Source organism: Colobus angolensis, unplaced genomic scaffold, assembly GCF_000951035.1.
Source record: "Colobus angolensis palliatus isolate OR3802 unplaced genomic scaffold, Cang.pa_1.0 Scaffold100, whole genome shotgun sequence".
Classification (NCBI taxonomy): domain Eukaryota; kingdom Metazoa; phylum Chordata; class Mammalia; order Primates; family Cercopithecidae; genus Colobus; species Colobus angolensis.
The window spans coordinates 8808895-8821000 of record NW_012110920.1 but is presented as its reverse complement, the minus strand read 5'-3'; the positions used below and the strand labels follow the sequence as shown (position 1 = coordinate 8821000).

General features: G+C 36.8%; 1 protein-coding gene across 1 annotated transcript in view; it reads left to right on the top strand.

The window, feature by feature from the left end:
• The window catches only part of LPGAT1 (lysophosphatidylglycerol acyltransferase 1), a 95496-nt gene that overhangs the window by 51182 nt on the left and 32208 nt on the right, over positions 1-12106 (top strand). The window contains exons 5-6 of the mRNA XM_011938460.1: positions 1662-1935; positions 6257-6383. Coding sequence (XP_011793850.1) covers positions 1662-1935; positions 6257-6383 — 401 coding nt within the window. The remainder of the gene's footprint in view (positions 1-1661; positions 1936-6256; positions 6384-12106) is intronic.

Genomic DNA, 12106 nt, shown 5'->3' with positions numbered 1-12106 from the left:
GAAAGTTTACAAATTTATTTCTAAAGAGCAACATTTTTTTCTCTGATAGACTAGTAATAAAAATCTATAACATGAGGGGAAGGAAGGGAAAAAGCATTAATGTTTAAAAGAAAAATTCTCTTGAGACTTTACTACTAGACCATTTTGACAAGCTTTTCCAAGAATAGTAAAAATATTTTATGTATAATCTTGAGAACTTAATAGCTATCTTAATCATAATCAGTTCACCTCAGTAAACTAAGAAAATGTCTTACATGTTTTCCATTTGGGATACATTTGATCTAAAGACTGAAAGCACACTAATTATTTTGAGGAGCTTCTGTAATTTTGTTGGCTGGAAAATATTGGCAAATTGATCACACTGAAAGAAAGAACCTTTGTGATATGTAGTTGTAAGCTTTGGGCCTTCCTACAAATTTTTCTAGATTCTTCTTTTTAGACTTCAGGTCATCTTCTTTTCTCTCTTTCCCTCTCAACTAAGATACAGTCCATTAGAATGTCTTTTTAGCTTTACTTTCACATTTTTTCCCAAATGTAACTACTTATCATCAATACAATATAATTGAATCTCGTCAAATTCCCTTGTGTGCAATACTGCAAGTCTTCTAATTTATTATCTCCTGTGGTCTTTCAGTCACAGGAGCCAGCAGATTTTCTTTATTTTTTCTTTTTCTTTTCTTTTTTTTTGAAACAGGATCTCTCTCTGTCACCTCAGGCTGGAGTGCAGTGGTACCATCGGGGTTCACTGCATCCTTGAACTTGTGGGCACAAATGATCCTCCCGCCTCAGCCTCCTGAGTAGCTGGGACCACTAAATGTGCCACCACACCCGGCTAATTTTTGTATTTTTTGTGTAGACAGGGTTTCACCATGTTGCCCAGGCTGGTCAGACTTTTAAGCATAAATAAGATTATAACACTTCCTTATTCAAAACTATCCAAAGATGTCCCCTCCAAAACTACTTACCATGCATAAGGCTCTTCTCATTTGGTCTCCACCTCCCTCTGTAGCTTCTTTTCCTACCACTGACTTCCTTGTTTATCACATTTCAGCCACACTGGCCTTGGTGCTGTTCTTTGAACATGCCATACTCATTCCCACCAAATAAATGACCTTTGTCCTTTTCGTTCTTGTCACCTGGAATATTCTGCCTTGCATCTTCACATGACTTATTCCCTCACATTTTCACCTCCTCATAGTGGGTTTCTCTGACCCTCTTGACCCTTTCTATCCTTTTACTGTTTTCTTCCTAACACATATTACTAGTTGAATTTCCACTCCACATATACCATCTTCCCAAACTAGAGTGTAAGCTCCATGAAAGTCTCTTATTTCCTCCTCTATGTCTAGTGCCTAGGACAGTGCATGGCACATAGCAGGCACTCAGTACACAGTCACTGAATTGATGAATGGCTGAACTTTCAAGGGCAATCAGAACAATTTCCTTTTCCTTCAGAAAGACAGATTTATTTATATAAGTGCTAATAACTTCTCTCTTTTTACCACTGTGGTCAAAAAGGGAAGTAAGGTGGGGGGAGGAGGGAAATCACTATTCTATTCTATGATTGGATTTTAATTTAGAAGCTGTAATTTCTATTTAATTTTATGGCATTTTAATTTTGGATGTACCTGTACTTATTACAATGTGTGTGTGCCTTCTAGGGAAGATCTTATCGTGACCAACAGCTGCTGCTTCTCAAGAAGCACTTAGAAAATAATTACAGGAGCAGAGATCGAAAATGGATTGTTTTGTTTCCAGAAGGGGGCTTCCTCAGGAAGCGGCGAGAAACAAGTCAGGCATTTGCCAAGAAAAATAACTTGCCGTTTCTTACAAATGTTACTCTGCCAAGGTCTGGGGCAACAAAAATTATTTTGAATGCACTTGTAGCACAACAGAAAAATGGAAGTCCAGCAGGAGGAGATGCTAAAGAATTAGGTATGATGGTTTTTAGCATTTTTTACCTTGTTGGAGTTAAAGGATTTTCTGGAGTTACAGAAGATGATCATTGTTCTTTTTTATATTTATAATTTTTGTTAAAAATAATACTTAGGGAGAAGATGAAACTGCAATTTTAAAAAAATGTTTCCATTTACAAAAGTAGTCTATGCTTTTAGTAATTTACTCAAATAATACAGAAATGCATAAAGTCAAAGATGTCTTTCTCCTGTCTTACTTATATGGAGCCATTCCCACGGCTGCAGTAAGCATGCTTACAAATATCTTTACATATTGGTGGAACTATTTCTGTAGTACAGATTCCTAGAAGTGGAATTGCTAGACTAAAAGATGTAACTATAGAAATGACATGTTTGAAAAATTAATCTTTTCATTTATCAGATAATATTTTCATTTATCAAATTGAGAAAGCTTTTTGGTCTTCTTTTTGTTTGTTTGTTTTTGTTTTTTTCCTGGATTTTCCTGGGAGACAGTCTTGCTCTGTTGTCCAGGCTGGAGTGCAGTGATATGATCATAGCTCACCATAGTCTTGCATTCCTGGGCTCAAGCGATCTTCCCACCTCAAACTCCTGAGTAGCTGAGGTTGTAAGCACATGCCACCATGCCTGGCTAATTCTTCAGTGTTTTGTAGAGATGGAGGTCTCACTATGTTGACCAGATTAGTGTCAGACCCCTAACATGAAGTGATACTCCTGCCTTGGCCTCCCAGAGTGCTGGGAGTATAGGTGTAAGCCACCGTGTCCAGCCTTGTTTGTTTTTAATACAGAGAACTAATTTAATGCAATTTGATAGTATTAAGAGCATTAAGTGTAAATAAATGACTCAGTTATTCCACTGCAAATATTTATCAAAAGGAAATAATCTGAAATGCAGGCAAAGAAGTTTATTACAGATTATTTATAATAGCCAAAACATTGGAATTAGCCAGAAGTGAGAATGGATTAGTAATTATCAAATATCCAGACAATGGAATACAACACAGCTGTTACAAATGATGTTTATGGAGTGTTTGTATTGGCTTGGAAAAATATTTATGCTCTTCTGTTAATAGGGTGGGCAAACATACAACTCTTCTGAAAACAATTTGAATTCAAGTCTGTAAACAACGAGGCAGTAGGAAATGCATGAAAGGAAGGACACCAAAATGTTAGCAGTGATTGCTTTTCTGAGTTGTAACATTATGGATTATTTTTCTCTATTAATGCTTTTCTGAATTTTCCGTTTTTAAAAATAATGTGTATGTATTACCTTCTCACCATCAAAAAGCAAATCATACTCAAAGATGCAACTATCTTGCAGATAGCCCGATAAATTAAAGTTTTGCAGAAGATATTTGTGCCCATAGCATGGAGACTGTTTTGAACAAGTTACCTAAGATACTACTGTGAAAGTCTGGTTATAAGTTAGAAAGCTGAAAGGCATTCACTAGGCCTGTTTCCTTTGCAGTATTTTGCTATTTCTTTTCCTATTCTTTAAATAAAATAAAATAATAATTGAAATGATTGGCCCTCAGAAACAATATGTTTTTAAATGGCAATCAGGACCAGACATAGAAATAATGTCTGTGATTTAACTCAGATTTAACTGAGTTTTCCTTTTATTTGTTTTTCCCAAGCAGCTGCTTGGCAGTCAGCTCTCTTAATCTTTCATCATCTATTAAAAAGACAAATTGGAAGAGTCTTTTAATAGAAAAGGAACATTCAGAATAGTTTCACTGCTGGAGAGACACTGTGGCAATGGCAGCCAAGCCAAAGCTTGAAGGCAAATGTCTTCCAAACAGGATTAGTTGCACTAATAAAGACTGCTGTTTTAAAATAGTTCCACCCAGGCAATATCCTGTGGTGGTCTAGATCTCAAATGTAGGGGCAATTGTTATACTGATTGCATAATAGTGAAGAAAAATCGTTGTTTTCTTTTAGAGAGAGCTAGTTTACGTTTGTAACTAAAGCAGAGTAGTTTATTTTTTATCTTACCTTAACGTTTTTCATTCTACCTGTTCAGAAGAAAAACCATAAGTATACCTGAAAACTAGTTTTACCTGTATTTTATTATTCTTTTCCATGTTTCGGTATTTTGCATTTTATTTTCTTTTGTGTTTATATTAACTAGCATTTTATTCCATGTATACACAAACCATGCCTTTATATTTGTTTTAATGTGTGATCCATACACATATACCAAAATTAAGTTCTGTCTGATTAACTTTAAAAAGATTAGTATTTTTGTTACCACATGATTTAACAGATATTAAACCGAATTTTGGTGTTTTTTCTCATCATTTAATTATAAAAATTTTCAAACATACATAACAGTTTAAAGAATTTTGCAGTGGATATCTGTGAGCTGACTAGATTATCTCTTCATCATTCTATCCATCCATTAATCCATCTTGGTTGTTTCATTTTTTAATGTGTCTAAAAATAAGCTTCATTAGTATACTTTACTCCTAAACATTTCAGCATGCATATCATTGGTAGCTTGTTAAAGTGTGTTTCTTTACATAAACTCAGTTCATTTAGCAATATGTTATTTAAAAATTTTTTTTTTACTTGTTTTACAAGTATATTTTTCTCCTTCACAATGTTGTTCTAAAATCTTTACAGAATTTAAGGCCAGTTTTAAATTATTTGACATACAAAAGTAATATATCATTGATTCCTAATGCACATTTGGACTTATGCTTGAAAATGAGTTTTCTTTTTTTAGGAATTTCTTACATCATACTTCAAATAAAGAATGGACCATTATACTCTTTTTTTTTTTTTTTTTTGGAGACGGAGTCTAGCTCTGTCGCCCAGGCTGGAGTGCAGCTCACTGCAAGCTCCGCCTCCCGCGATTACGCCATTCTCCTGCCTCAGCCTCCCGAGTAGCTGGGACTACAGGCGCCCGCCATCTCGCCCGGCTAGTTTTTTGTATTTTTTTTTAGTACAGACGGGGTTTCACTGGACCATTATACTCTTAAAGTCTGACCATCAGTATCCTCTGTGATGATTCTGCTCTCAGTTCTCACTCACCTTTGTACCCCATGCTGGGATAAAAACAGTGTGCAAAGGATCAAATTAGCAGAACTTACCATCCCATCTCCACAACAGTAGTCACCAATTGTACCTTCCAAAAGGCAGGAAGCTTTATTGCTTTATGTGTACATATAACTCTTGCTAAAACTGAGGGAGATATTTTGCTTTTTATTTATTTATTTATTTTTTATTTTTTATGTATTTTATTTTTTTGAGACGGAGTTTTGCTCTTATTGCTCAGGCTGGAGTGCAATGGTGCGATCTCAGCTCACTACAACCTCCACCTCCTGGGTTCAAGCGATTCTCCTGCCTCAGCCTCCCAAGTAGCTGGGATTACAGGGGTGTACCACCACACCTGGCTAATTTTGTATTTTTAGTAGAGACGGGGTTTCGAACTTCCTATCTCAGGTGATCTGCCTGTCTCGGCCTCCCAAAGTGCTGGGATTACAGGCATGAGCTACTGCGCCCGGCCTTTTTTTTTTTTTTTTTTTTTTTTGAGATGGAGTTTTGCTCTTGTGCCCAGGCCGGAGTACAGTGGCAGTGATCTTGGCTCACTGCAACCTCCACCTCCTGGGTTCAAGCGATTGCCCTGCCTCAGCCTCCCAAGCAGCTGGGATTACAGGCACGCGCCACCATACCTGGCTAATTTTTTGTATTTTTAGTAGAGATAGGGTTTCACCATGACTTTAGGTGATCTGCCCACCTCTGCCTTCCAAAGTACTGGGATTATAGGCATGAGCCACTACGCCCAGCCTTAAGAGCAGCAACCAAGTGTGTCCATAAAGAATGCTTAATTTTGTTGCCATGTTCCAATATTTATTAATGCCTATCTTCAGTATCACAAATCTTGGTGTTTATATTATATTATATTATATTATGTTATGTTATATTTAGTGAATGATTTTGTTTTGTTTCGAAGTCTGTTTTTTGTTTCTGTGATGTGAGTTTAGCTTCTGACCTTTTCATAGGTCAGTTTTTTATAGGAATGTTAAATATAAATTAGATCTTCATAGTGCATAATTGTATCAGATACTTGAATGGTGCATGTCCAGTAGATAATAGTGTTCCTTGTTTCGAGGTTCATCCATTTTATAACACAATAAGTAATGCTTAATTTCTTCTAAAGAACATTATAGAACAGCAGCACTAAAGTTCATCCTTAGAATTTTTCTTAAACCAGAAGGTATATTGATATACCTTACACTGGTCAAGTAATCTATGTTATTTGCTACAGATAATATAAAAGTTGATTTAATTTTAAGTCTTTTTTTCTTTGTTCTCAGACAGCAAATCAAAAGGCCTCCAGTGGATAATAGATACGACGATAGCTTATCCCAAAGCTGAACCTATAGATATTCAAACCTGGATCCTTGGATACAGGAAACCAACAGTCACACATGTACATTATAGGTAAGAATTCTATATTAGCACTCAGTATATATCCAACAATACTACCTCAGGACAGTATGAATGTCTTAATATTTAGTTTTTAATCATACAGTAGAAATAGTTGGCTCAAGTTCATTCTTATGCTTCATTTTTAATACTAAAATATCATTTGAAGTAGGTGTTTCACTCAGTTATAGAGATCTCTAAAAGTGATATTCTAGAGGCACTATGTTTATTCGGTTGCCTGACACTTGAGTAAAAGTTAACTTAAAGGGCAAACATCAAGGATAAATATATACTCACTTGGCTTAAGAAGGTATGTATTAATAGAGATATTACAGAAAAGGAGTCCTCATCCAGAACCCCAGAATGTTCTTGGATCTTGTGCAAGAAAGAATTCAGGGCGAGTCTGTAAAGTGAAAGCAAGTATATTATAAAAGTAAAGGAATAAAAGAATGGCCACTCCATAGACAGAACAGCCCCGGGGGCTGCTGATTGCCCATTTTTATGGTTATTTCTTGATGATATGCTAAATAAGGGCTGGATTCTTCATGCCTCTCCTTTTTAGACTATATAGGGTAACTTCCTGATGTTGCCATGGCATTTGTAAACTGTGATGGTGCTGGTGGGAGCATAGCAGGGAGGATGACCAAAGGTCACTCTCGTGGCCATCTTGCTTTTGGTAGTTTTTAGCTGGTTTCTTTACTGCAACCTGTTTTATTAGCAGGGTCTTTATGACCTGTATTTTGCGCTGACCTCATGTCTCCTCCTGTGACTTAGAATGCCTTAACTATCTGGGAATGCAGCCGAGTAGGTCTCAGCCTCATTTTACCCAGCCTGTATTCAACATAGAAGTGCTCTGCTTCACACACCTGTGACAGAAATTGAATTTGTTTTTAAATCATTAATCCACACAAGATTTTCTGAATGATTAAATTGGTAATTTAGCTATGACTTACACTTTTAAATTTTTAACATTTTAATATGTCATTTGCATAAACAATAGCAAAAACATTTATTGGATATGTATGCTAGCTTCTTGTTTTTTTATTGTAGTTTTTTTAAGTTTATATAAATATGATAGGTATTTGTATGAAGCATAGGCTGATAAGGCCTGTTGGGTTTTGATCACTTTTATAGGCCTTTTAGCCTTACTGTGTTTCCATGTGAAAGACCTCAACCCCTGGCAACTGCCTTACAAAGGTGAGGAATTGGTCCCAAGGAACATCACAGTTGCCACAAAAGCCCTCAATTCTAGAGGAAAACAACTCAAATTACGTACCATTGATAGTACATAGGTAGCATATTTTTATATGTGTAAACCATCGGAGTTTTATTAATACAAATGTAAGTACAGAGTTGGAAGAATTTGAATGAAAATTAAATTCTGAAATTTAAAATTACATAATTAATAGTTGGACTTTTTGATGTGTGAGGGATGACTATAAAATTACAGTTGATTCTGGTGTGTGGCTTACACTGAGTAAGGTAAGAGTGTAATTCTTCGTGTCTCTTTTCTCAGTCGACTCTTTCCACAGGTTTTCCTTTTACTTAAGTTATTGAGCACTTACTCTGTATAAGGCAATGTGGTAGGCCCTGGAAGAATTGCTCTAGGAACAGTTTTATTTCCACATATGTGAAACATAGCAAACCTTCAGTAAGTTTTTACATTGTAATCTATGAATGAAGGACAATGTTAATGCCCAAGCTAGGAATACATGGCTATTGGATGTATGACTATATGTGCATTCGATATATGTGTATTGGATGTATATAGATCTTCCTAGCAAATCATACCCCAAAAAGAACTGAGATGAGGAAGAAAACATTGTGTTGTATGGGCATTCTAGTATAGGTGACCCTGCTTTTCTTTTTTAATCAATAAATGGAGGAAATTTTAGTTTATAATCAGGAAAAAAATGAATCAAATCATAAAGGATCATAGAAATGGAAGAAATGGCCTACTTTTAGCAAGATTAACAGTCTCTTACATTCACTTGAAACAGAGGTTCTTAGTGCTGGGGCTCATGGATAGACCTCAGAGAATTTTATAACTGAATAAATGAAATTTTGAGATTGTTTATACCTTTCTACAGAGAAAATTCATAGCTTTCACTCTGTTCTCAAAATTATTTATGACCTCAAGAAATTAAGGACCCCTGACTTAGAGATGAAAACCACATAATAGATAGAAGATGAGGAATGGTCAGTTTGATACAGAAAAATACTTCTAATAAAGAAAATTTAATGTGTTAAACTAGTAGAGATTAAATCATGTTATAGAATCATACTCCAAGATATTAAAGTACAAATTATGCCTGATTATGAATATGCACATACATACAAACCCTAGGAGTCTTGGGACAGGTGAGGAGATATACTTTTCTTCCCAGGAATTTAATGAAGATTATTGTCTAACCAATGTTGGACAGGAGAGGAAGGACCTGTGTTCAGAAATGGAGAGCAAATGAAAAGAGCAGGAAAGAACAGAGGTGTCCTGGTGTCAGGATAGTACTGTGCTTTTGCAAGAAGCATGTGAGAGGGGATATGGGCCATGTCTTTAGCAGCTCCCAGGAATATAGTCTCTATCAACTATAGAGTGACTTCTCATGTATTGTTCTTGGCCATCAGGACACCATGGTGCATAGGGAAAGAAACAGTGGTTTTAATTCAGACTTTTTGTTCATTTGGTTATATTTTTAAAATTTTAAACAAGGACAAGATGTTTCAATAAAAGTTTTAAAATGCAGCATTAGAAATCACATTATATATATAAATGTTTATAATATAAATAATTGGGATTAGATCCCTTTCTCTTGTAATGTGGGGAGGTTGGCAAGAAAAACTGGGTAGTATCGGCCGGGCACGGTGGCTCACGCCTGTAATCCCAGCACTTTGGGAGGCCGAGGTGGGCAGATTACCTGAGGTCAGGAGTTTGAGACCAGCCTGACCAACGTGGAGAAACCCCGTCTCTACTAAAAAAATACAAAATTAGCCAGGCGTGGTGGCACATGCCTGTAATCCCAGCTACTAGGGAGGGTGAGGCAGGAAAATCGCTTGAACCTGGGAGGCGGAGGTTGCAGTGAGCCGAGATGGCGCCATTGCACTCCAGCCTGGGCAACAAGAGTGAAACTCTGTCTCGAAAAAAAAAGAAAAACTGGATAGTATCAACTGCTTAAAGTGGGGAGTGGGTGCCCAAAGCATAGGAAAAGGTGGTCCGGAAACTATAAAGTTCACTAAAAAATAGTAGTTTTGTTCATTGTTGGCTTATCTTCACCTATAGGGAGATTTGAAAAACTATTCATGAAAGTTTTTTTAATTTTTTTTCTGCAGTTAAGCATAATTTCTCCCTTTCTGCAGTTAAGCATAATTTCTCCAGAACTCTAGAACTATTAAACCATATGGGACCAGCCAATTTTGTTTCACATGATGTAGAAAGGATTTGTTTTCATCTTAGCAGACTTAAAAAGATAAATAAATAAAGCAGCCCTCATTCTTGAGAATTTAATTAAAGTGATCACTTAGTGATTATGGTATATAACTGGGCAAGTCAGTACTGTTGCTGGTTTGTGTTTTTTGAGACACAGCTTCACTCTGTCGCCCAGGCTACAAGTGCAGTGGGCACTGCAACCTCCACCTCCCGGGTTCAAGTGATTCTTCTGCCTCAGCCCCCTGAGTAGCTGGGATTACAGGCACATGCCACCATGCCTGGCTCATTTTTGTATTATTAGTAGAGGTGGGGTTTGGAACTCCTGACCTCAGATGATCTGTCAGCCTCGGCCTTCCAATGTGCTTTAGCCACGCACCTGGCCTGTTGCTAGTTTTTTAGTGTAATCTTGGGAAATGTGACATATGACAGTCAGAAAGTAATCCATCCTGCTCAACTTTTATTAGATCCCACTTAAGATATTTCAAGTATTTTAATTTCTCCATTTTAAAAGAAATAATGTGGTTGGTAAAATGTTATCTATAGAGTTGACAAGCATGAGAAGCCTAGAGAGTTCTGTAATTTAAAAAAACAAAAAAGAGAGCTAACGTAGATGAGTCCTAGAACATTAGTACCACTGAAAAGGCAGTTATTATGGATCAAATCGAAACAAATTCATAGGTAGTAGTAATTAAATGAAACACAATTTTTTTTTTGAGATGGAGTTTCGCTTTTGTTGCCCAGGCTGGAGTGCAATGGTGTGATCTCGACTCACTGTAACCTCCACCTCCCAGGTTCAAGCGATTCTCCTGCCTTAGCCTGCCGAGTAGCTGGGATTACAGTAGGCATGCGCCACCATGCCCGGCTAATTTTATATTTTTAGTAGAGATGGGGTTTCTCCATGTTGGTCAGGCTGGTCTCGAACTCCCAACCTCAGGTGATCCACCCACCTTGGCCTCCCAAAGTTCTGGGATTATAGGCATGAGCCACCGTGCCCGGCCGTGAAACAGAATTCTAAGAGAAACTCCCAGTTGAAAGTACAGATTAAGAGAAAGGTTAACAATTCATAAGTATTAAATCTATAATAAGTGTATATATATTTGAGATACTTCTATTATATTTTAGGTAGATTTCATAGAGGGCAATAACTGTGCTTCCTATGTAGTACATCTTGGTATCTGCTGAGAGCCACAAAAGATAGCTCTGGGTGGCTGGGGTATTATATTGTTATACGATAGCATTCATTACCATCAGAATTCACTTGGGAAACAATATAGTTAGCATGATTTATTTAACATTAATCAATGGTTTGTCTATTTATTTATTTATTTTGAGACAGAGTCTCGTTGTGTCACTCAGGCTGGAATGTAGTGATGCAATATCGGCTCACTGCAACCTCTGCCTCCCAGGTTCAAGCAATTCTCCTGCCTCAGCCTCACAAGTAGCTGGGTTTACAGGCACCTGCCACCACGCCTGGCTAGATTTTATTTTTCCATAATACATTTATTTTCACTTCTTACAAATTATAGTCCAAGCTGCCAAATAAATTCCGCTACCTGTTCTGTACCTCATTGGAACATAATGTGACAAGCAAGTATATGGAGATCGCTGAGCAAAAGTGGCATTTTCCCACAAAGTAACTCCCTTCATACTGTGTTAATAAGTTCTTTAAAAAAAAAAAAAATTTATTTAAATAGAAAAAGAATATCTAGATTGCCAGAATGTACAGCAGAATGTTTTTCTTGATTTGAAATTTCCGTACTGACACTTAGGAAAAAAGCGTAAGAATGTAATAACTTATTTTAAATACTCTGAAACTGTTTATTTCTTCCAATAGCAGTTTTCTCTATTAATTTACTACTCAGGCTTATGTTGGTTTTTAGGATTTCTAGAAGACATGACATGTTATATATGACACACCATAAAATACACATTATTTTTATATAAAATACTACTGAAGTACTTAAAATACCACATAGATGAGAAAGTAAACATTTGTGGTAGAGTTGTATACTAGAGCCTGTCTTACAAATAGGTAGTATTGCTGTGTTTCAAAAGTTGAACTTTTAGGGCATGCATTGAGAGCATATTCCTCAGAAAATTTGTGGCAAATGGTGATTAAGTGCCCAGGCAACTTTGCTAATGCTGGGACTCTGGTGGCCAGAAGTTGCCCTGACTTTGGCGGATGCATTGTTGTGAGATGCAAATGATGTACAGGTAAAAGGGTCTTTTAGGCTGTGCACGGCGGCTCATGCCTGTAATCTCAGCACTTTGGGAGGCAGAGATGGGCAGATCACTTGAGGCCGGGAGTTCGAGA